This window comes from Gorilla gorilla, chromosome 14, assembly GCF_029281585.2.
Source record: "Gorilla gorilla gorilla isolate KB3781 chromosome 14, NHGRI_mGorGor1-v2.1_pri, whole genome shotgun sequence".
Classification (NCBI taxonomy): Eukaryota; Metazoa; Chordata; class Mammalia; order Primates; family Hominidae; genus Gorilla; species Gorilla gorilla.
This window is the reverse complement of record NC_073238.2, coordinates 24,423,463-24,449,242: the sequence shown is the minus strand read 5'-3', so window position 1 is coordinate 24,449,242 and position 25,780 is coordinate 24,423,463. Positions and strand designations below refer to the sequence as shown.

Sequence of the window (25,780 nt, the reverse complement as noted above, 5' to 3'; positions counted from 1 at the left end):
CAGAGCCTCTGTTACTTCATTTATAAAATGGGAAAGCAATATGTTCCTCCCAGGGTTGCAGTGAAGATTAAGTGAGATAATATACACCAAGTGTCCAACAGTCTCCAGCACACAGTCAGCTCTCATGTATTTTTCCACTTCTATTTCCCCAAAATGAATGCACCAGCACCAAAGTATACAGGAAAGAGTAAAAACTCTTATGAAGCTCTCTGGAAAATATTAAGTGCTAAATGCATAAATATTTAATAGAGGAGAGACAGTAACACTTAAGGGGATGCACTCTCCTAGTGCCTCAGCTGTCCTCTGGGAGTCCTGCACGGCCTCAAGCACCCACCTTTGCTCTTCCTAGCCTCCAAAGGGCCATAAAAGTATATTACTGTGCACCTTTAAGTAGAGGCCTCATAACAGCCCAAGTACAGTGATACTCATAAGTCTCCTCTGCCAACCACTGTTCATTCTCATTTTACAGTGAAAACACAACAGAAACCAACTCGAGACACCCAAGACACAAAGACAACCTCAGAGCAGATCTGGGGTCTCCCAACCCTCCAGCTACTTTACCCAGGAGGCAATTATGGTATAAAGGAAAACGTTTGCTCTATGGAAGTCAGAGATACCTGGGCTCCAATCTCAGTTCAAATCTCAGTTTTGCCCCTTAACCAGCTGGCTTGCCTCCATCAAGATTCCTGACCACTTTGAGCCTTGGTTTCCTCATTAGCAAAATAGGGATACAAACACCTACATTATTAGGTTGTTGGATAAATTTAAAAAAGAAAACATGAGTAAAGCACTAAGCACAAAGCTGGCATCCAAGAGGTACTTCATACATATTTTTCCCTGTCTGCCTTTAGTAACACCATAAATTAATCCAAATAATTAGAACCTTCAATGAACTCCTTCTGTATTCTTCCCTTAGGCACTCCAGTCTTAGATTCCAAGTAGTACCAGAAACAGGCAAATACTAGGGATGGATTCAAAAAGGCAATGTCAGACAAGGTCTTGAGGTCAGCATCTCCTCTACCTTCTACAGCTGCAGAACCATGTGATGGGCAATGCTGCTCAGAAAACTGACTTTGAGAGCCAGAGGGGACCAAAAAAGGTGCAATTACAATCCTAATGTCCCACTCAATAACGCAGGCAAGTAGGTACGTCGACATTTTCCACAACAAGGGTTCACATAAAATGGGGTCTCTGCTTAACCTTCCACTAACCTGAAAATCCACTTAAGTAAAACAGCCTCTTCTCTGGGCCTCTTGTCAGTCAAAGTTTAGGCTCTCGTTGGCCAAGGGAACAGTCTCATCATTTATACAACTCACTTGTTCCAAATCTGGTACAGAACAGAACTCTGTTATGGGGTTGGAAGAGGTGAAGGAGAAACCCAAAGGTTACCGTTATTTAACCTCATGTTGATGAAAACAACACTGTGGCCACCTAAAGTAGTCGGGAAGACCAGGTCAGGCCCTAACCATGGCTGTTAGTGGACAGAAAAATCCCTTTGGCAAGACGTTCCAACCATCTTTGCAAAGTCAAACCCTTGCCCTTGCCTGCACAGGTATCTGTCCTAGCCGAGGCATAGGCTGGGTGAGTGAAGGAACACAGGAGCCTACCGCCTGGGCTCCACCCTCCACCAGCTTCTAACCTGGCAGGAGACAAGGACAGATGGAGGAAAACCATAAGAGCTGCATGTACTTAACTCCTCCCGCATGTCAGCGGAAGAGCCTGATGAAGGCGAGAGTGTTTGCAGAAAGCCCTACTGACTAATGCTCTCCAAATTAATCCATCCTGATGATCCGCTTTGAGACAGACTCAGCCTCCATAGAGAAAGGAGCTCAAATTCAGGGCCCATACAACTGGACAGGGCCTGGGTGCAGACAACATTGTGGGAGAAAGACAACCGGAGTTCAAATCCTGGCTCCACCATTCACTAGGTACATGACCTTAAGCTAGTCACTTAAATCTTTCCTGGGGTTGTTGTGCAATTCTAATAGAATAACTGACCTTCAGCACCTCATGCAAAGAAGATGCTCAATAGGTGCCTATTACCCTCCCTCTTTACTCAGAATTTCCTTGTCTATGAACAGGAGACAATGATATCACTTCCCCATAATTGTATGAGGATTACAGGAGATGAGGTTAAGTAAAGAAAAGGGCTTTCTTTAAAACAATTGGCCTGTGCATTTCACAAATGTCCATGTCTACAGACACACACATACACACACACACACACACACACGCAAACACACAGGTTAGGGAATTGTTCTAGATTAAAGGAGTCTAAAGAGACAGGGTAACAAATGTGATGTGTGATCCCTGGTTGGATCCTAATCTGAAAGGGAAAAATAAAGGGCATGATTGGGACAACTGGGGAAATGTAGGTGATAGGACTACACTAACGTAAAACCCCAAGGGTGTGATAATGGTGCAGTGGGTGGGTAGGTTCTTAGGAGTTACATGCTGAAGTACTTAGGGAGAAGTGTCCCAATGTCCACAGCTTTGCCTCCAATGGCTCAAAAACAACAACAAACATACACACAGAGGAAGAAAACAAATGCCGTCAGACAACAACTGGCTATCAAGGAAAGGAAATACAAGTGTCCACTGCATGATTCTTAAAACTTCCTATTGATTTGCAATGTCTCTAAATGAAGAGCTGGGAAAGGGGGAAGTGATGCTAAGGGCTCCATGCACACTTTTCTTTTTCCCTCACGTCTGCTCAGGCAGCATGGGCACATAGCCCACAGGTCCTCAGCACTCACCTGGCTGCAGCAGCCTGATCACCAGCAGGCTGGAGGTCCTCTCTGCCAGTTGTGTCCAGGTGTTGTTGTAGTTCTTCCGCCACAGCTCTGCCACACACTGGTACTTGCCTGCTTCCGTGTCACTGGCTCGGCTGATGCTTAGGCGGACGTTGTTGCTGGACTCAGCCTTCTCGGTGGCAGTTCGGGTTCGGAAGCTGGAGGACCTGTTCCCCCACTGGACCCCTCCGTCCCGGGTGAAGGTCACCAAGTCATGGAACTCCACCGTGCCCACCGGCTGGAACCGCCATGTCACTGACACGGGGACCTGGGCAGGGTAGTGGGGTTTGATGATACACTGCAAGTCAAAGGAGTCGCTGTAGGTCACCCCCGGTGTCCGGGAGATGGCTGTGACTGCGAAGCCCATTTCTGGAGAGAGATTAGAGAGATTCAACCAGAGGAGGCATGTGGCTTTCTCAGGGCAGTATGACATCAGCAATGGGGCAGCTGGCAAAGCAAGCAGTGTGGAGCAGAGGCTCTCGGGGCCCCTTTTGGGTTCTCAGGCTAGTGTTGCTTTTACTATCCTGCTGAAGCCCAGTCCAAGAGTTTCCAAGACTCCAAAGAAAGGCCCACCACAATTCCCCCTGAACAGCACTAGCCTAACCCTTCCCAATGAGATCCTCGTGCATTTGCTCCTCCCCTGGAATTAGACATCACAATCCTCTCAGGGACTGATTGCATGTAGGCAGGGTTGCTCCTAGAAATCTTGAGATTCCATGAGAAAACAGGAAAAGAAAACCCCAAAGCCAATTTCCTCCATTGTACAGGAGGAAAACACAACCACACAGCCCCAACACCTCTTTTTCTGGTCCCTTAGTGCACTGGTGCCGAGAAGGGAAGCAGATGGAGTCGGCCTCCAGTCCCTTTCTCACGTCCCTCATGAAATCCAAGAACAGAGCAGGTGGGGACCTCCAGTGGGGTGGGACAATTGTCCTAAATGCAGGGTTCTGCAGTCTCAGTGGCTGTGGGTCTCTCAATATTCCTTATTGAATAGGCAGCACTGCTAAGCTCTAATACTGACTCCTCAATATGAGTACCTCAGAGTTCCTTCAGCCGGGAAATACTGTTTAATATTCATACATTGATCACAATCATAAAGCTAACAGTAGCCAGTATTTATTGAGCACTATCTAGGTGCAAGCATGGTGCCAACTGCTTTGCTCTCATCATGCTCCACTGAATCCCCAAAACAACCTTGTAGAACAGGCAGGCTTGTCATCTCTTCCTGCAGATGTAGAAACTGATGCAGAGAGAGGTTAGATAAATTGCTCAATATCAAGCATTTGGTAAGTCAATGACAGAGTTAGTCTCCAACCACATGTAACTGATTCCAGGGGCCTTTTTAGGTTACTTTACCCATGGAAAGCATAACATGGTGGTTAAAGGTCCAGACTCTGGAGCCAGCAGCCAAGCCTTTGATACTTCCCAGCTAAGTGACATTAAAGTTACTTAACTTCTCTCTGCCTCTGTTTTCCAATCTGTAAAATGAGTCTCTGTGAAGATTAAATAAATCAGTGTTTATAAATATTACAAATAGTACCTGGCACATGAGATATACTATATTTTGTTAAATATTTTGTTAAAAAATGAAATAGAAATTGAAAAAAAGTACTTTAAACACTGTAATGTGAAAGACTGGACACAGGATGAATCTTTTGGCTTTCTATGGGGAGGTTAAGTTGGCAAATAGGTAGGTACAATTTGCTGAAAACTCTGGACCTTTGATTTGGATTTCATGGGCTATCTCTATATACCCTTTAAAAAAGTTTATGACACGGAGGCCCATCCTTAAACATGAAGCATCTCTGACAGTCACTGTGCATCTGTGTGTAGTAGGTGTTGCATGAGGGTGGTGTAGGACAGAACCTCAGGGACAGGACCCACACCAGGTGCTCCTGGCCTCACACCTGAAGGGGAGAGAGCTTCCCCAAGCAAATGACTTTGTCTAGTCCTGACACAGACACATGCCACAGTCACAGAGCACCCAAGCTGCTCTAACTGAACAGCCATAATGGTCCATTGTACATTTGGGACCCGCATCTAATTATACTGATATGAAAATTCATGTGTGTCATTGTTAACTTTAGACTGAAAAGACAACCTCAATTAATCTAGAGTGCCCTCCCATTCTTCCTTGTTTAGTCCTTTGGGCCACCTGATTATGGCTGTAACCAGAGGTATCTCAGTGGTGGAGATCAGGTGAACAGTGCTGGCCTCCAGATCCCAGGGCAGAGCCCCTCAGTGCCCCTGGCTGTGAGAACCACCAGACATATGGTGAGTAAGAAAAAACTCAGGGGATAACCTGATACCACAAATTACTTCTAGAGAAACAATCCTCACTAACTCTAATCACTCATTGGACATTCCTAACCTTCCAGGATGGTTAAAAAAAAAAAAAAAAAACCAGTACTGGACATCCAAAAGTTGTCCCCCAAGTTCCATCTCACTGGGTCCACATAGTTGCTGAGTATGGACACAGGAACTGAGCTGATCAGGAAACGCAATCACTGGAGGAAGTTTCTAAGACAGAAATCTGAGCCATATAATTACTGCAAAAAGCAGGTCAATCTTTAGGATTAAGCTTTAGAAAACAAATGTAATTCTAATCTCAAAGGGGTAAGAAAATGGAGGACTCTGTCAAGGACAAAAACCACTCGGGGCTGCCGTCTTTACTGGAAGTATCCAAAAGCACCACCATCCCGACCTGCAAGGAAGGTGGTGACACAGTCCCAGGGAGTGGGACATAAAGTTGCTGAGGACAACCGATGTCTCCTGATAAACAGGAAGACCTGACATAACAAATTTCTTTCCCAGCAAAGTCACAGACTGGTCATTTAAAATCTAATATACTGTTTATATCCAGGCAGATAAATGTTGATAGAAGCCTCTTTACCCCAGTGAGAAGCAAATCTAATCTTCCTTGGTTTTAGCAAATCTCAAGGTATCTTTTCATTCCATGCTAATGAGGGAATAGCTTTGTTAGGTATGGGCCCCATCAGGTAGTAGAAACTTCTAGCCTTAGGCAAAGTATTTAATGTGTCTCAGTCTCAGTTTCCTCCATAAAATGAAAGTGTCTGTCACTTGGCTAGGTGGGGATTCAATGGGACAACTAAGCTTAAGTGTTAAGGATTAGCCAGGAATATAGTAAATGCTAAATAAATGACAACAGATAATTTTATACCCTTCTCTGCTCTCTTTCAGGAAGGCTGGCCCCTGAGCAGCAGGGCAGGAAAGACATGCCACACAGTGCTCAGCCACTCTGCTGTCTTTAAGGCCAGGCTGGCAGTGGCCATGCTCCTCCACCTGGGGCCACCACTATGGCTGGGTGGCTTCACTAACCTGGATGGAGTTCTGATAACATCACTCTCTCCCAGCCAGATGAGGAGTAGTCACAGCTTCCAGCTATTGCTATCCCTCAGGAGCCCCATCATCCACTGTGGGTCCCTTAGTCCTTGCTAGCACTATCTTAATTAATTAAACCCTTATAAGAAACAAAATAGATATAAAGGAAAGTACTTCAAACTGTATAGGTAAAAGACTGGCCATAGTTTCCTGCTAGAACTCTGACAGACAAAAGTCAGGATAAGGTGTTTGACACTGAAGCTGTCTCCATGCCAGACCCACTGCCAGTCCCACCGCTCACTCACCAAGAGCTATGATGGAGATGGGAGTGCTGGCCTGGCGCTCCCCAACAATCTGCCACTCGCCATCCACCACCCGCACCCATTCAGTCACATGGCATTCATACTGGCCCTTGTCCTCCTTCCTGCTGTTGAAGATGCCCAGGCTGAATGAGTTGGGCTGCACCTGCTCCATCTGGACGCTCCCAAAGCTGCTGCGCTCCCAGTAGGACGAGCCTGGCTGCACGGTGCCATCCCGGTCTAGCCACATGATATTGCTGCGGCGGTTCTGCCTGTCCACAAGCTGCCAGATGACAGAGAAGCGACCCTGCAGCCTGCCTGCCATGCGGACGCTGCAGGAGAAGTGCAGGTCCTTGCCCTCAAGGATGACGCTGGCATTGCTGGCCACCTCCACGGAGATGCTGCTCTCTAGGAAGAGGGAGAGAGAAACACCCTGGAGGCTTTATGGTCTCCACAGCGCCCTCCCCACAGAGGAAACAGGAGGACGGGTGCAAATGGAATCATATTCAGGTACGGTGAGCCTCAGAGGGTCAAAAACACTCTGACCCTAGCTGATGTAAGCCCTGGCTGGTTCTGGGCATTGCTCCCTGTGGTTTTAGATCTGATAATCTAGGATGTTCTTTGCTGTGTGCAGAGAACTGTGATAACGAGGTTCTAAGACCTGAGCCTGAATAAGAACCTAAGAAATACAACATAGTGGCATGATGATTAGGGCATAAAACAATTTATTGGGTAATCTATTCAGCTGGAGTTCAGGGTTTTTCAAGTTGAATTTTCAGCAAGAAGAGTAACTCCAAAATCCTACTTCACTTCCCTCTTCCTATACCATTCGATACTACAGCAGTCAAATAAAAGCTGAACATCCATAATGTGCCATTTGAGTCCTTCAGGACAATTTAGGAAATATGAAAAAAAAACTGACGGTAAGTATTTGGATGATAACGTGTGCTTAAGTGTGGGTAATAAGGGAGCACAGATGGTCTAGTTTCGCAGAGTGCATGAGGAGCAGGCTTTCATTCTTTCATTAACACACAGGAAGAAAACAAAGCCAGCAGCTCGTCATCCACCACTCTCCCGCCTGTCCAGTCAGCCCTGGGGCTCCTTTGCTCTCTTTCTAGAAACATTCGGCCAATCAAAAGTTTGGGATAAGTATTCCACTCCCTTCTCTGTCTCATCTAGCCTCTGCTGCTCACTTAACTATCTGAATTCACTCATTCAAATTATTTAAACTCGACATGCCTCAGCCTCTTCTTCTGTAAGACAGGTAGAGAGCCACCTTTAATTGTAGAATTCTTTAAATATTAAAAAGTAAATGAGATGATGCGTATAGATTCACCTAACACATAGTAGGTTTTCAAAAACTGGTCATCATGATCATGATTAATTTTACTATTCCACATAACTCTTTGTTTTTATAAACATCACAGATAGCCTAATATGTTTTAATTATGCCTGTAGTATTTTGTATAATTATCTATATTGAGTTCAGAAGGTCTGTAAGTATTAAAGAACACAAAGTAACTAATTTGGCTCCAATTTTGGGGTACCACCCACATTAAATACATGCAATAATTTAAACCAATTAATTAAATCAAATCCCAGATATTAAGAGGCACACCCAATTACCAAGAGAAAACACACACATACACATAACAATGCATTTGAATCAAATCTTTTCTCTCCTTTATTTCCCCAACAAGCAGAAACAAAGACGAGCACTGAGCCTCAAAATGTAGCTCTTATTATAGTGAGGATGCCTGCTAGCCATTCTGGATGTGCGTGTTTTATGTGAAAAATAAAAGGTCTGGATGGGGCAGGGAATAGCAATTTTCCCAGGAGGGCAACCTCCCCCAGGAGTCATACCAGGATGATTCATAGAGATAATCAGGCTCCTGAACAGTCACCATCTATAGCACTAATGGTTAAGGGGATGCATTTGGAGACTTCCTAACTCTGTAATCCTGTGGTTCTTCCTTAACCTACCAAAGCTCCAATTTCTCATGTGAAAAATGGAGATACTAATAGTGCCTACTTCTTAGGGCATGACATTGACAGGATTAGATGAGGTAATTATTTTTCATCATCATTAATAACAACAATATTCCTCTTTAGATTAAAGACTCATCCCCACTGTTACCAATTCAAAATAAGGGATTAAAAGGGCAACTGCAGCATCAAGGAAGAAAATCCTTCCACTTGTCTTAAGCAGGAGAATGACTTGCAGGACCTCACTCTCATCCCCTACTGTCATCCCAGTGGACGCTTACGCAAGTCGTAGCTCATTTATTGAAAGGGCTACTGTTTGGTGGTGCTCTGTTGCTTGAGCAAGCCTGGAAACCCACATAGTTAGAATGTGGGGCTACAAGAAGAAATGCTATTTTATTACAGCAGCTGAGGCAAAGGCAACTACAGACCTGGTGCCTCACTGCCCACTAACACTATTTACAAGAATTTCCAGGCCTGAGAAAAGGCAGCCGACAATTTTAAACTCTCTGGATTAAGTGAAAACTAGGACAGAACTAATAAAAATCTGGGTACACATTCGCAAATTAAATTTCAAATCAGGAAGTTGATGGTGTAGCACAGGCTAAGCGCAGGGCGGTGGGTGTGGAGTTAGAAGCAAATATTTCCTAATGCAATGCAAGCTCAACCACTAACTGAACAATCAGCTCTGTCACTTCCTGTGTGGTGCTCTGATTTCTTCATTCATTAGATGGATATCATATTGGCCTCTACGAGGATTTGAGAGGTGGGAGCGGAGAAGGAGATGATATATGCAGAAGCACTTTGGTCTCTTAGGAGGAAAAGCGCCATTAAAATCCAAGGCATTATCACCATTACCGATGTGATTGTTGTTGTTCTTCAGCCGACTTACCCAAGTGGCCTTGGGACAGGATCTGGTGGTGCTGGGGGATTTTAACTACCCAGTTATCTGCTGGAAAAGCAATATAGCAGGCCACAGATCATCAAACAAGTTCTCAGAAGGGGTTGGGGGAAATCTTAGTACAAAAAATATAGGAAGTAAACAGCGTGGCTGCCCTTCACTTGATCCTTAGAAAACAATGAGGAATTAGTTGCAGATTTAAAAGTAGAGAGTCCGTGGTTAAGGCAAGCACAGACTGACAGGAAAATAGTAAAGACAGTGGGCATTCAATTCAATAATTTCAGTTGTACAGTATTCAGCGAGCACCTACTCTATGCAAAGCACCATGCTAGGCATTGCAGGACGGAAAAGGCTAAGAAACAAAAGAATTTCAAGATAATTAGGTGGAGCGGGCGGGCGGGCTGCTGAGGACGCACCGCCTGCGCTTCCCTCCCTGCGTGCCTCACCCCGGGCGGCCCGGGGCTGCCGCGGTGCGCGGGTGCGGGGCCCTGCCTTGCCGGCCATTGGGGAAGGGGGCGCCGTGGGGCGCCGCCGGCCCTTCCCCGGGGCGCCGCGGCAGCGCTGGTGGCCGCGGCAGCAGCAGCAGCAGCAGCGGCAGCGGCAGCGGTGGTGGCCGGGCAGCGGCGGCGGCTAGGGCGCGGGGCGCGCTGCCATGGGCCTGGCCGGGCTGCAGGCAGGAAGACGTCCAAGCCCCGCGCGGTGGAGGTGGAGGCGGCGGCGGAGGCGGCGGCGGCGGCGGCGGCGGCGGCAGCGACGGCCCCGGGCCCGGAGATGGTGGAGCGGAGGGGCCCGGGGAGGCCCCGCACCGACGGGGAGAACGTATTTACCGGGCAGTCAAAGATCTATTCCTACATGAGCCCGAACAAATGCTCTGGAATGCGTTTCCCCCTTCAGGAACAGAACTCAGTTACACATCACGAAGTCAAATGCCAGGGGAAACCATTAGCCGGAATCTACAGGAAACGAGAAGAGAAAAGACATGCTGGGAACGCAGTACGGAGCGCCATGAAGTCCGAGGAACAGAAGATCAAAGATGCCAGGAGAGGTCCCCTGGTACCTTTTCCAAACCAAAAATCTGAAGCAGCAGAACCTCCAAAAACTCCACCCTCATCTTGTGATTCCACCAGTGCAGCCATCGCCAAGCAAGCCCTGAAAAAGCCCATCAAGGGCAAACAGGACCCCCGAAAAAAAGCTCAAGGAAAAACGCAACAGAATCACAAACTTACGGATTTCTACCCTGTCCGAAGGAGCTCCAGGAAGAGCAAAGCCGAGCTGCAGTCTGAAGAAAGGGAAAGAATAGATGAATTGATTGAAAGTGGGAAGGAAGAAGGAATGAAGATTGACCTCATCGATGGCAAAGGCAGGGGTGTGATTGCCACCAAGCAGTTCTCCCGGGGTGACTTTGTGGTGGAATACCACGGGGACCTCATCGAGATCACCGACGCCAAGAAACGGGAGGCTCTGTATGCACAGGACCCTTCCACGTGCTGCTACATGTACTATTTTCAGTATCTGAGCAAAACCTACTGCGTGGATGCAACTAGAGAGACAAATCGCCTAGGAAGACCGATCAATCACAGCAAATGTGGGAACTGCCAAACCAAACTGCACGACATCGACGGCGTACCTCACCTCATCCTCATCGCCTCCCGAGACATGGCGGCTGGGGAGGAGCTCCTGTATGACTATGGGGACCGCAGCAAGGCTTCCATTGAAGCCCACCCGTGGCTGAAGCATTAACCGGTGGGCCCCGCGCCCTCCCCGCCCCACTTTCCCTTCTTCAAAGGACAAAGTGCCCTCAAAGGGAATTGAATTTTTTTTTTACACACTTAATCTTAGCGGATTACTTCAGATGTTTTTAAAAAGTATATTAAGATGCCTTTTCACTGTAGTATTTAAATATCTGTTACAGGTTTCCAAGGTGGACTTGAACAGATGGCCTTATATTACCAAAACTTTTATATTCTAGTTGTTTTTGTACTTTTTTTTCATACAAGCCGAACGTTTGTGCTTCCCGTGCATGCAGTCAAAGACTCAGCACAGGTTTTAGAGGAAATAGTCAAACATGAACTAGGAAGCTAGGTGAGTCTCCTTTCTCCAGTGGAAGAGCCAGGACCTTCCCCCTGCACCCCCGACATCCAGGGACGGGGTGTGAGGAAGACGTTGCCTCCCAATGGCCTGGACGGGATGTTTCCAAGCTCTTGTTCTCCTAACGTCTCGACAGGCGCTCACTGAAGTGTATGAATATTTTTTAAAAAGGTTTTTGCAGTAAGCTAGTCTTCCCCTCTGTTTTCTCAAAAGCTTACTGAGCCCTTGGCCCCAAGCACGGGCCGGGCATAGATTTCCTCTTCCACAAGCTGCCGCTTTTCTGGGCACCTTGAAGCATCAGGGTGCGAAATCAAACTAGATATGGGCAGGGAGAGTGTTGCTTACCTGCCCTGCTGGGGCGGGGTTTCCTGAAACTGGGTTAATTCTTTATAGAAATGTGAACACTGAATTTATTTTAAAAATAATAATAAAAATTAAAAATAATTAAAAAAAACCACGAAAACAACTTACATGTATATAGGTCTTGAAGTGAGTGAAGTGGCTGCTTTTTTTTTTTTTTTGCTTTTTTTTGCTTTTTGTAGAAGAGATTGAGAATGGTACTCTAATCAAAAATAAAGTTTTGTAGTGGAACCAGAAATTACTTACCTGACATCCACCCCCATTCCCCCTCATCCTGCTGGGGTTGAAAGTTCCAGACCTGCTGTCGAGGCCTTGTGTTTGTCAGATACCTACTGTCCTCCTGCAAGGACGCAACTGAGCTGAGGTGTGAGCCTAGGAGCCCAGGACCCCTGACCCCAGCTGCTGCTGCCAGCCTCAGAAAGGCACCCAGGTGTGCAGGGGAGCACACAGGGCCCGGCAGCCCCCAGGAATCAAGGATAGGGCTAAGGTTTTCACCTTAACTGTGAAGGCAGGAGGAATAGGTGGCTGCTTCCTCCCACCCTTCACAGAACTGATTCTCACACACTGTCCCTTCAGTCCAGGGGGCCGGGGCTCAGGCACCATGACCTGGTGTCTCCTGCCCACCCTGGTCCCAGGTAAATGTGAATGGAGACAGGTATGAGAGCCTGTCCTCATCTTTGATTTCCCCCCCAACCCCACCTCAGGCCTTACCACGGTGTTACCTAAGAAAGTCTTCCCTCCCACCCCCACCCCCTCCAACCCGCTAGCCTGGTCAGTGGTCAGCAAATTGGAAGAGGATCCGATGGGAGTATAAATGTGAGACACAATGTCTTGATTATACCTGTTTGTGGTTTAGCTTTGTATTTAAACAAGGAAATAAACTTGAAAATTATTTGTCATCATAAAAATGAAACAAATTAAAATATGTATTGCCAGGAAAAAAAAAGATAATTAGGTATGTGTGTGCATGGTTTTTAACAAAATAATAATAAGCATAAAAGAAAATAATCCAGTTGATGAGAAAAGAAGAAAAGACTGGCAAGAGGACCCCTATGGCTACTTTCTACTTCACACCTGAAGAGAAATATTTTAAATAGTAAAACATATAAATGAAAAGTAAAGGAAATTATTACAAGGCTCAGAGAAAGAATAGTTTTAGCAGCTGAGAAAAGGTTAAAGGTTAGTCTTAAAACTTTACCACTTGTTTAAAATCAGAGCATCATAGGTTTTTATTCTCTTTACTAAAAACAGAACTATGGGAGAATGAGATTAATAAGAATATCTTGATACTGTGAATGTTTAAACACAATACAAGCAAACACTGGTAGTTTCTGGAATCCCTAGCAATGGCCACTACCCACCCACACAAGGCCAGTCTACATGAAGGCTGGGAGCCCACTGAGGCAGCCTCAGAAATCAGCTAAGCTTAAAAGGCTATGCTCCAGGAAGATGTGAGAGGTCCCATCCACTGACTTTTAGAAACACAATTTCAACAGGGAAAAGCCATTTAGGGAAATGCCAGCCTTTATACCTGAAAAACCCAGATGGCAAATCCTTAATAATGCACTTTATGATTTAAAATCCTCCCATAAAAGACCAGCTCTCCTTAAGTGAGATTTCAAGGCAGGCATCTATCCACCCACTTCTTCTGGGACTTGATTCCCACACAAGAGCAAACAGCTTTCTGGGATTCCTGGTTTCCCTCCAAGCTGAGCTGGCACTGCTTGTGTATGCACAGGGCTGCTAGCAATCAGATAGGCCTATGCCCAGCCCTAGACTGCCCTGATCCTGGACACCCCTGATCCTGATCCTCTGCTATGGGGAGACTGCTAAATGTAGGCAGGTGGGCTACAACAGGGAAGAGAGGCTCAACGGTTTTTCCCCCAACTCTGCATTAACCTCGAGGGTTCCATCTGTCTCCCCTCACCCTCACCACACTATTCTCTCTCCCCCTACCTCTCCTAAATGATGCTGAGCCAAAGGAGAAGAAAGCAGCACATCTCTCTACTTACCGAGGGGGAGGACTATGATGGGGATATTCTTGGGACGCTTGCTCTCCTTATCAATGAATTCCCCCGTCACGGTTTTCTCTCGCTCAGTCACCCGGCAGTTGTATTTCCCTCTATCTTCCTGGCGGAGGTGGTAGATCTTCAGCACAAAGACACTGTCGCTCTCTTTGGCCACGTTAAGCTGTCCCCTGGCTTCCCGGTGAGCAAATTCGCTGTTGAGGACAGGCACAGCGTTAGGGCCTATGGTGGCGATGAGCGAGCTGTTGAAGGCCCAGGAGACAGCAAAGTAACAGTCGGGAACATTCTGAGCCTCCAGGATGCATCTGAACTCCACTGGCTCGCCCACCGTGTGCAGCCGCTTCTCTGTTTCCAGCCGAACAGTGAATTCTTTGTCTGAGAGAACAATTAAGAAAAGAGACACATTCTGGGTGAATGAGGGCCCCAGCCAACTAAACCACATTAGCACATTCCCACTATTCTTCCTCTTCTTTACAATACTAATTGCGGGGAGGACCACAGCACTTGGCTTGAGAGTAAAATCCAACTCAGACCCAGGTTATCTGAGGTCCAGAGAAACGCCTGAATATCACAGACAGAATTCAAAACTACTTCAGCCCAGACGGTCTAAGCAAACTGTTACCCCAGTTAAACCAATGGGGCTCAGTCTGAAGCTTTAGATGTCTTGCATGAGACCCCCATGTCAGTGAGAAGCTACTAATATCACTCAAATGGTGGATTACAAATATCTAGCCTTGATATATGCACCCAGAACTCTATTTAAGCAACAGCATTATAAACATTTTCAGCAGATATTGTAAGACTTACCCCACTGAGGTCTGTGGGAAAAAATTACAGAGTGGGCTAGGTGCTGGCCCAATCCTAACAAATGCTCAAAGATTAAAATTCCCTCTCTACCCCCCGCCATGTGAATACTAGAAATAAGATGTAGCTATGACAAAACCCTAACAGAATTACATAGAAAAAATAAAAACTAATGTCTGTTCACTAGTTTACCACCTGTCAGATCAAATCTTTAGGCAGATTTCAGTGGAAGTAGGTACTTTCCCACTGAAGTACCTACTAAGTACTTACTTTAGTAGGAAAGTACCTACTTTAGTGGGAAAGTACCTACAAAGTACTCACGCCTGGTTAAACCTTAGTAGGTACTTTCCCACTTAGGAAGTACTTAGTAGGTACTTTAGTAGGAAAGTACCTACTTCTGCTGAAAGCCAGACAGCCTCTGAAATGATTACTAAACCCAAGCAGCCTCCAAAGAGCTAGGTGTTTTTTAAATTTTTATTTATTTACTTATTTATTGTGACAGGGTCTCGCTCTGTTGCCCAGGCTGGAGTGTAGTGGCATGATCATGGCTCACTGCAGCCTCGACTTCCCAGGCTCCAGCCATCCTCCCACCTAAGCCTCCGGAGTAGCCACCATATCTGGCTAATTTTTGTTGAGTTGGGTGTTTAACCAGGCATGAGGGGGTGACCAAAGAGGGGCTCATCTCCACTAACAGCATCACCACAACCTGTGTACCAGTGTACAGTGGCTATTAATCTCATTAGACAGCTATCGTATCTCATAGGCACCCAGGGCAGAAGTCAGGGGGATGAAAACGGAGTTAAGGGTTAGAGACTGGAGCTGTGACCACTGCCCAGTTCTAGCTCTGTTCCTCTAAAAAGAACACTGAGGTGGAAAAAATCTCATGGCAGAGATGTTTGAATTCCATGTAGATTCATTAGCTCTGACCTTGTCTGCCTTCCCCAGACTGGCATGTCTAGTCTTTCCCACTATCTTCAAGATCTTGCCCATTCATCCCGTCCTAGGCACTCTTCAAGCAGACGAGGTTTCTGTTTCCCCAAGAAAACATAAGAGTCACCCATGAGCAGCATCCACATTCCTCTTTTCCAGCCCCAGCTCAGCTTTACCCCTCCCGCTCCTCAGGCTCTCCAGCCCCTCCCCCCGATATAGGCCAGTGTCCTGCTGCAAACACCCCTTCTTTCCAGTGACCTAACTACTTCCTCTAGCAGCCAAACTTCCTGACAGGGAAAACCACGTCATCAACTCCAGGGCCTCCCCTCCAATGAAGTAGCTGCCGTCACAGCTTCCAGCTCCCAAGAGACCAGTCTTAAGAGGCATGGATTGAAGGAAGCGCATTTCACTCTGCCACCATCTGCCTGGATGAACACACCCGTATGGGACAGTCCCCGTGTTATCTGCTGGATATTATCTCTCAGGTCAACCCAATTAGTCATTTATAACCCGACATCAATGACAGAGAAGCACTCCTTCCACATAAACACCACTGGAGCTGTGCAAGGGGTACCCTAGACCTCAGACCTTTCCATTGCTCCAGGTTAGCCTGGCTGTAACTCTGGCTTTCTTCTTTCAGCGGCCAAAGACTCTGCTTATCTCAGGGGAATCCCCCCATGCCTTGGTGACACCTTCATGTTCCCAGGTTGAAGACACAAGATTTACCCGCATCACCCCCGTTTCTGCCCTTGGTTATGCCCAGTCAATTACATCTCTAGAAACTGACCTGTGCTTTTTCCAACACCCCTTCCACTTCATCTCACTGAAATTAGGCTTCACTGACTTAGCAAATGTCACGAATGATCCACCCTACCCCTACCCCTACCCCCATCCTAACCAAAGGCTTTCCTCAAGCAGGTTGAGGCCTCTGAGCCTGCTCTATGATCCCTTCTCTCCTGCTCTTCTTCTTGCTGGCCTGCCCACTCTGTTCCACTCTCTCACCTGCTTCTCTGGTCACCTCTTACTGCTGCTGTTCTCCCAGGCCCCTTCCCATTTTTACCCCATGGGCTCTTCCAGGGCCCTGATCAGTCTCAGGCTCAGTCTCTGAGCCCCAGACCCCTATGTCTGAGGACCCACTGGGTGTTTCGCATACTGAGCATCTCTATCAGAGTCTATCTGATGGATGGGCTCTTTCATTAGAATTTACAAAAACAAAAGGCAGCCAATGCTGCCACAAATGCAAAGGTCCCGCATGTCCTCATTATTGTTCCTTCCCTCCCACAGTTCAAGGAACCCCCAGAGCCCCAGCCCCAGCCCCTGGGCTTCTAGACAGTTGGACCCCTCCTTCCATTGTGCTCTTTATTCTTTCACCTCTGGCACCCACTGACCTAGCCTTGGCTCTTATTAGCTCTTTTCTACCTGGTCTCTTGGCTTCAGATGCAACGGATTTAATCAACCTCCAGGTGGCCTCCATAGGTTTTTCTTTCTGAAACCCTGATCTCATTGTCTTACTCCCTGCTTAAAAATCTCTACCTCCTCTCCAGCTGTCTGCAGCAGAGGTCTTCAAACTTTATGAAGAAGAGGACAAAGGAAGGGGACTTTTTATTCATATAAAATCTTCTGCTGCCCAACATAGTTGAAGCAAGGGGGGACCACCCAGGCCCTCGCATGCCTTCTCCCTGCACTCCTGGGTGTGCACACGTGCACATGAACACCAACACACACCCATGTCTAACCTCCTAGGCACCTTTAAGGGGCTTCCAGGGTTCCAAGAACAGCTTTAAAACTCTTGGCCCACAGAGTCAAGCCCCGGCTCTATATCACTGCATTTGGGGCTTTGGGCTCCCTTTCCTCTCATCACACACATCTGGAACTCAACATCTGGAACTAGTCATACTTGACTCCTTTCTGCTTGCCAAACATATCAAACACTTTTGCACTTTTATGCTTCTTCTCCTGCTGACTCCTCAAGCTTCCAGACTCAGTTCAAGTCAAGAAACTTATTGGTGTTCCTGGATTTGTCTTATCAACCATCCCATTCAGAGAAAACTATGGTTGCAAGAACACTTCCTATTTCCGGTATTCCCAGAGCACTCTATACAAATGCTATCAATGCACTTAGCACATTTTACTTGTCCATTGGTTCTCAGGTCTGCCTAAGTGCAGGGACCAGTGCTAGTCATCTTTGAAGCCCTTAATGCCTATCACCATCACACCTTCAATGCTGTGGAGACTGGCTACATGTTTACTGAAATAAACTGAGAAGGGTAGAGTTGGAGATGCAACTGCTGAACCTAAACAGCACAGGAATGCAGAGTGAAGTCATCAACTTTTTTTTCACTTAGTTTTCCTTTTGATGGCCTAGTCTAGATACATTTTCAGGGTAAATTCAAAGAGTTCTAATTCCAAATTGGTAAGATTAAAATAAAGAAGATTAACTGATGCAACCTAATTTAAAAGCATTAAGACTCAAAATTTGGCCCAAATTTTTGAAGTTGATCTTAAAACTATCCAGGAAGGGAAAGGATAAATATAAAATAAAGCTCCTTGGATAGATTTTTTAATACTGAAAAATCCAGAAGTTGCTAAATGTCCTACAGAGAAGATAAAGTGCTCCCTAGTCCTACCAACCCCTATGGTAAAAGATTTCACATCCATTAGATGACTTATTAAAGTGATGTCCAGAGAATTGCTTCTGCCCTAGAAGCTTTGCTTGAAAAAAATGTAGATAGCAGAAGAATCACCTAGGAAGCATGCCAGAAATCCAGCTTCCCAGGTCCCATCCCAGGAGCCTCCAATTGAAGACTTCTGGTAAGAAGCCCCAAAATGTGTACTGTTAGCTGAGTCTGAGGCATTACTCTAGAATGGCAGAGAAAGTATGCAAAGACCCAGACAACTAACTGCAGCAAATGGGACAGGGAGCCCAAGAGACAGGTCCTGAAGAAGGACCCCACCTGTACTGCAACTCACCAGCTCATTTCCCACAAAGCCACACTCACTCACCAGAACCACCACAGTCCTCACTGGAAGTGAGCATCCGCACAAGGAAAGGCTTTCAGGCCACTCATCACCAACTTAGTGATGGCACAACAACCACGCTCCAACCAAAGCTGGGGGAACTGAAGGCCCATGTGAGAACCTGCCCTCAGCCCAGCAGAGGCAGCCAGCAACAGCTGTCAGCTCTGGCCTGGAGCCTGGTGGGCTCATGAGACTGGGGAGTAGAGTCTGGGGCCACAGGAGATACCAAGAGAAGCCAGGGAGGGTTTCAGCTGGCTGTGCCACCATCATTTTGCCTCAAGACAAATGATGGTGTCTAAAGACATCATGCAACCTCCTCAGGACCCCTTCCAGGCCTTCACTTAAGAAAACATCTACAGTGGAACTTGGTACTCTCAGACTGGCCTCATCAACATGCCCTATGACTCCTCTTGAGCCCCAACATAAAGTAATCTGCATTCAGCATCCTCACCTGCAAAATGGGAGTACTACCACCTACTCACCTCACAGAACGTCTGGGGGATGGTGAAGTAATATGTGATAAAGCATTTTGGAAATTACAAAATATCACCAAAGACTATTATTAGATAAAAAAATAATAATTTAAGCCAAAATTTCTCTAGTTCATAATGTTAGACCTTGGATGGAAGTCTCATTATCTCAAATGGCTTCTGCAAATGAAACCAGATGGGTGCCCGAGGAAGGCAACATCATTAAACGGGGCAGCAACTGTGGCTAATGGGAATGAAAGCCCAGAGTTTTAAGATACAAATGGTTTCTCAGAAATCTCCCAATTTTTAAAATGAGTTTCTAATTCAAAAAAGTGTAAACACCACATAGGTGGAAGAAAGCATGTCTCTAAGCAGGATTCAGTCTGTGTGGCACCTGCCTGTGACTCAGGTCTTAGGATACCTATGTCCCGCACATCCCTCAGCTCCCTCCGGCCGCACACAAGACCGGCTTTAACTTCACATGAAAACCTGCTGTCCTGGTAGAGGTGCCCAAAGAAGGAGTCTCCACATTCTCCCAGTATCTGACAGCTTTCACCACCAAGTAAAGGACAGGACAAGAGGCTCAGAGGGACTGAACAGTTGGCTGGACGTTGACCATGGCTCCCTCGGAACGCTTTCGGGTCATAGCATACCATGACCCATCCGGATCCTGGATCCACTTGGCGGCCTCGCAGTAGAACTCGCCCTGGTCAGAAGGCTGCACGTGGAAGATGGTGAGGCGGAAGGTGGTCCTCCCCAGCTTGTCCAGCAGCACCTCCCCCAGGCTCTGCCTCTGGGCATATTCGCTGCCGGAGTGAAGCATGAAATCTCGGCTCAGGGAGATGACCTCCACGGGCTTCTCGCCAACTTTCTGCCAGAGCCAGCCCACAGACAGGTGGCTGTGCTGAACGGTCTCCGAGGCCACCTCACAAGTGAGCTCCAGTGGGTCCTGCTCCACTCTGTGCAGAGTCTGGGGCATGACAGTGGTCTGCAGGGAGTCTGGGATCACTGCAACACAGAAATGTCCTGAGACTGCAGTCACAAAGCCACAGAATCTGAGACTCCCGGGGCTAAGCTCCCATTCCACGCAGGTGTCACCGCACTGCATCCCTAACAGTCATCCTTGAACCATCGATTCAAGGCCACAGACAGCCCCAAATGCACATAAACAGAAAGTTTTCTGTTCGGATTTGGAAATGCATTATTTTGGTGCTTACACTTACCTGTCTTGTATTTTAATAACACTTGGATAAAACATGGGGTGTATTTCATATTACATAATAAATGAACTCCCTGAAAATACTGTCTTTAAACAATTGTCTTATAGGTCAAATAACATTTGTTGTTGATTCTGGCACTGCTTTGAGATACTTTAACTTCACTTCTGACTGATCCTCTAATGGAAATACCTCCTGGAACTTTTAGTTTTACATTTCTATACAACATCCTTTCTTTCCTTCCCACATCCCCATCCTGTAACTTACTTCAGCAATGCAGCCCTAGGAAGATGATTTTTTAAAAAAAAATTTTTGGTAGAAACAATAATCATCATACCCTATTTTTAGTGGGTTTAATTTTCACATAATTCATCGATCAAAGGGGTCCTCACTGGAAGGAAGCCACAGTCTGGAGAGATTCAGGCAAGAGAAGAGATTTTCTCCGTGATCCCTTGGTCAGAATCATACCCTGATCCTTGCTTGCACCTTTCTGGAGATTAAATAGCACCACCTCTCTGTATGATGAGAGTACCCTAGTCACAACTAGTATGTGTTTTCTCCCTGTTCTCACCCAAGGATTGGGTCTTACAGGTCTCCTGCTGGGAACGGCCAAGTGCAGTGGTTCACACCTATAATCCTAATACTTTGGGAGGCTGAGGGAGGCGGATCACCTGGGGTCGGGAGTTCGAGACCAGCCTGACCAACATGGAGAAACCCCGTCTCTACTAAAAATACAAAATTAGCCAGGCATGGTAGTGCATGCCTCTAATCCCAGCTACTCGGGAGGCTGAGGCAAGAGAACTGCTTGAACCAGGGAGGTGGAGGTTGCAGTGAACCCCATTGCACTCCAGCCTGGGCAACAAGAGCGAAACTCCATCACACACACACACACACAAACACATACACACACGAAAAATAAAAGGTCTCCTGCTGGGACACAGACTAGTTAGAGAAAGGAAAAATAAACAAATGATAGTATGTGTATTAATAAAAGAACTAGCAGCACCCACTGCTTAGTTGTGATAATAAAAACTGGACATTAAGATAGGCAGAAAAACAGAACAGCCTTGATACGGTTAACCCTTTGACACTGGCAAACACTGTGACCAGTGCTGCCCACACTGGAAGCTCCTGCATCCCTCTTCCTCATGTTTCCTTCAGCATTAAGGAGCAACAAGGGAGACAGCCAGTTCATAGTTCCTTACGCATGGAGCCAAAGGACCTTCAATGTACAAGGTCTGAGCAAGGACCCGCAGCCGCATGTGCTTCCTGCTTCAGCAGTGCCCCGTGGGTCTCAGAGCTACCCAAAGGCCTATCCTTCCGAGAGGTTTCTCCTCTCTTCCAACTGATGTCATACGTCTCACCTTCCTTGTCATTCAGATCATCAACCACAAATGTCCTTACCTTATATTTTCATATCCCTTTTCACCAGTTGCAGGGTTAGTTAACTTATGAAATTCTTAACATCTGCATTAGATCTTTTTAAAGTTTCACCCTCAACCACCTATTATTTAGAAGTGAACACAGAAATTTAGTTTCCTTGTGCTATCTGTTGACCCCTAAAATATGTTGGGAGTTTTGGGATTTTTTTTAAAGTCAAATGCATGGCATAAAGCAAAATTACACTACTAAAGAACTGAGTCAGGCCAGACTCTGGCAACGTGAAGACAGCTTCTCCTTACCCACTAGGTTCATCTTTGCACTGTAAATCCCAAAGTATTGCTTATCGGTGCTGGGTGTGTGGCATTCATATTCTCCGGCATCCCGGGCCTGAAGATCTGTGATGTGCAATAGGGTTGGGTTCCCCTGGACTCTTTCTATGAAGATCTTCCCTTCGCGGATGCGCTGGGTGTAGATGGCATAGGGGAAGGAAGAGTCCATGGTGCTGACGATCTGCACCTCTCGCTCTGGCGACGAAGGCAGGTAAATGGACCACTGGAAATTCTGCTCAGAAGGTCCCTGGTAGCCACTCACATTGCACCAGATAGTGATGTGGGAGCCCTCCGTGCGGTACAAGGGTCCTTCCTGAACGGTGACCTGCCGCTGTGCTGACACCACACCTACGAGGGAGAGAAACACACGCAACATGCTCACTTACTTCTCAGACCAAAATGCAAAGTAGGCAGCAATCTCCAAAGGGTTTGTTATTTGTGTGACATGATAATAATATAAACAGCTTACTGGCCCTTTCAAAGGCACTCTGTGATTTATAAATATTAATTAAAACACTCTGTGGTAAAGCACTGTCCCTAATTTGCATATATGGGAATTTGATCATGCCAAGATGTGCTTTTGTTACTTACTCAACAGCTGACCCTTGGGAATTTCATTTAGCCCCTCTGTTTGTCATGTATATGGCAGTTTATATCTATTTATTAATGCTGTGTATAAAGTTTTTAATAAAATAAGCAGAAAAAGTTGAATCCTTGGCACAAATTCAGATGAAAACAAATAAAAGCAACCATCTAGAAATCTGGCTGAAATTAAATGCTTCTTCCTTGGTCCGAGTGCTGTTGGGAGGGAGTCCTGGGAGCACATTTTTACTGGTGCTGCACCCTTCATTTTCCCATGTAGCTGCTCCCCAACACCACCCCAAGGAGCATTCCTTAGTTTCTCTTCCCTCCATAAATGGACGCAGAGCTGAGCTCCTGCAGGCTGCTATCGTTTTAAGCTGAGCACACCCAAATACAAATGTGAAGGGCTGAAACAGATCCCTGATGCCCAGACTCCCACAAACTGACAAAGGGGGGAACTAACAGTGCCCAGCTAAACCTGTGACAAGGACAGTCAGGCTACCCTTGAGTTTCCCACTCAAGACTCCCCCGCTGACCTCCTGCCTTCTGGCTCAGATACTGTTCTCCAAGGTCACTTCTGCCTGCCTTCTCCATGTTCTTCTTAAAGTGGCATGGTGAGTTTAAGTTCTCATTTCATGCCAACTCAACACTGATTGTGCCTGAGCCACTCAGAAGGTGGGAGGGGCACACCGCTGCCTCTTCATTTCGGCAGTGGTCATGTACTGCAGGTTGTGAAAAGCGCAGGTGAGTTATAGGTGCAGCTTTGCCACCAATTAGAGCTGGTTGTGTCATCTCAGACAACTTGCTTTTCTTCTCCAGACCTTGATCTTCTCATCTATCACATGATTTCTAAGAAGGCTTTAGAGAGGACTAGCATGGGTTCCGATGCTGGCTTTGTCACTTATTAACTGTGGTCTTGGATAAGCTGCTTAACCTCTCTAAGCCTCAGTTTTCTCATCGGTAAGATGAGGATAATAATGCCTGTCTCATAGGGTTATTGTGAAGATTTAGTAACATCTGTAAAGACCCTAGCACAGAGCCTAGCCCACATTCAGTCCTCAATAAAGAGCTGCTGGCTAAGACATACTTCTGCTGGAACATTCTGTGGCTCTGGATCCATAGAGGACAGGATTTGGCCAATGACTGCTTAAGGACATTTCAATGGCCCCTTGACAATGACACCATCACTGGGCTGCGCACCTCATCCCACAGCTGCAGCCCATTCTTGTGTTAGCTTCCCTTTTCCCCCACAAATGGGAATGGCGGCTGCCCTGGCTATGCCTATCTGAAGTGGATCCAGCTGGTGAACAGCTGGGACAGCTCAAATACTAGTGGAGTGCAGCTCTCTGCCCAGCCCAGCAGGTGACTGTGCCTCAGTGTAAGCTAATCTAATCTGCAAGATGACAGACCTCAAAACGGCCCATACAATGAAATGCCCATGGCTTGCAAAACTTTAATTCATGCAGAACCTTTCCTCACAAACAAAATCTTACACAGAAGCCCATCTTGGCTTCAGCAGAATCAGGAAAAATAAAAAATTGGCAGGGGAAGGAAATAAACAGAACAAGTGGTATCTGAATTTATTTGATATATTCTGGTTGATGGCATTAATTATGATATTTAAAGTCACCATGAGGACAACTCATTAGTAATATCAGTATGTTAAAATATGCTGCATAACATTTTTACTATATGTACAGTCATGCACTGAATAACATTTCAGTCAATGAGGAAACACATGTGCAACAGTGATCCTGTAAGATTATAATGGAGCATATATAGAGATATAGAGATCTAATATATGGCACTTAATGTTGGCGTGGCAGATCAAGTAGGGGAAATGACTGATATTTAGTAACAGTGCTGGGACATTTGATTTTCCATAATAAAATATATAAATGAAAATATATATCCCATCTAGGTTTGCTGAAATACACCCTATGATGTTCACACAAGAATGAAATTGCCTAACGACACATTTCTTAAAACACGTCCCCATCATTAAGTGACCCATGACTGTATACACACACACATATGGTGACATTTGAATCAAATGATTGCAGTATTCCTGAAACACAGAACATTTTGCAAACAATTTACCTACATTCATAACATTAGGTATCCTTTGAATTGCAGTGTTCTATGACAGAGCAACTACAACCAACCCCCATCCATCTCCTGCAAAGAAGGCTGGAGGCAGGTCAGGGTACACCAGCATCTTCAAGGACTGCTTCTCAGTCCTGGACCTACACTGGAATCACCTGGGGAGCTTTAAAAAAATAACAGTGCCTGGACCCCACCTGACATAACTGGTCTTAGGATTAATTAGGATTTTTTTTGAAGCTCCACAGATGATTCAAATCAGGTGTAGCAAAGCACTGTTACTTTAAAGTGTCTCTACCTACATGGTGCCAGCCAAGTGCTCAAATGAAATATCTTAAGGCTCTCACTAGCTTTAAGTTTCTCTCTTTGGTAGAGACCCAATCACTGGTTCAAGGAAGTTTCATTCTCCTCCAGTCTTCCCCAGTGCAAAAGAAAAGAGCTGAGACCCATCAGATACTGGCTTTTGTGATGCAATAATGAGTTTAACCAGAATGCATCCTATTTACAGACCTTACAAAGGCACTCGGCCAGCGGATCATGCATGTCCTCCCCACCCAAAGGTAAACAGTGTTAAGTGGCCTGAATGAGCCAGGACAGCAGGGTCAAATCAACTTGTCTAGGCTGGAAGCAGGTTATAAACAATCCGGACAAATAACTACTGGATTGCACTTCAACCACACACATTCAGCTGCACCTGTTTATTAAATAACTCCTTAATTTCCCTCTGCCCCACAAAGGGCTTCTGACCCCTGAAAATAATGCTTCTCAACATAAAAATAATTGTTTTCTTCTTGGCAGTTTAATTCCCCTTCCACACATCCCACCCCCATTTCCCTATAATGGTAATACACTGCTGTGCAGACCTCTGCTGCCTCCAAGGAGACACAGGCACCCAACCCTGACCAGGGCATCCTCTGACCCACAGCCCCTCTATCTCCCCTCTCAACCTACAATAGAAATTTCCTCCCAGGCAAGGATCATTTTTTTTTAAATAACTTTTTTAACTTTAGACATTCTGTACTCTTTGGATTACTCTGCAATAAGCAAATATGACTTCTGTAACATAAAAAGAAAGATCAAAATGTTATATATAACTGCATGAAAAGAACTAGAAAGAAAATACTAGGTGACAGGATGGCAAGTGATTTTTAT

The 25,780-nt window shown here is 46.0% G+C and overlaps 2 protein-coding genes across 2 annotated transcripts in view; one reads left to right on the top strand and one right to left on the bottom strand.

Moving 5' to 3' along the window:
- LOC129526379 (immunoglobulin superfamily member 3-like) overlaps positions 1 to 22,330 on the bottom strand; it is a 39,470-nt gene extending 17,140 nt beyond the window's left edge. The window contains exons 1-7 of the mRNA XM_063697092.1: positions 21,914 to 22,330; positions 19,613 to 20,022; position 17,020; positions 13,778 to 14,167; positions 9,309 to 9,368; positions 6,440 to 6,841; positions 2,757 to 3,161 (exon numbers count right to left, since the gene is read on the bottom strand). Coding sequence (XP_063553162.1) covers positions 2,757 to 3,161; positions 6,440 to 6,841; positions 9,309 to 9,368; positions 13,778 to 14,167; position 17,020; positions 19,613 to 20,022; positions 21,914 to 22,319 — 2,074 coding nt within the window. The 5' untranslated portion in view covers positions 22,320 to 22,330. The remainder of the gene's footprint in view (positions 1 to 2,756; positions 3,162 to 6,439; positions 6,842 to 9,308; positions 9,369 to 13,777; positions 14,168 to 17,019; positions 17,021 to 19,612; positions 20,023 to 21,913) is intronic.
- LOC129526378 (N-lysine methyltransferase KMT5A-like) lies at positions 10,022 to 12,089 on the top strand. The gene has a single exon (XM_055360445.2). It carries the CDS (start codon positions 10,089 to 10,091, stop codon positions 11,055 to 11,057), a length of 969 nt encoding a protein of 322 aa, XP_055216420.2. The 5' UTR covers positions 10,022 to 10,088; the 3' UTR covers positions 11,058 to 12,089.
- Positions 22,331 to 25,780: the final 3,450 nt, after the last annotated feature.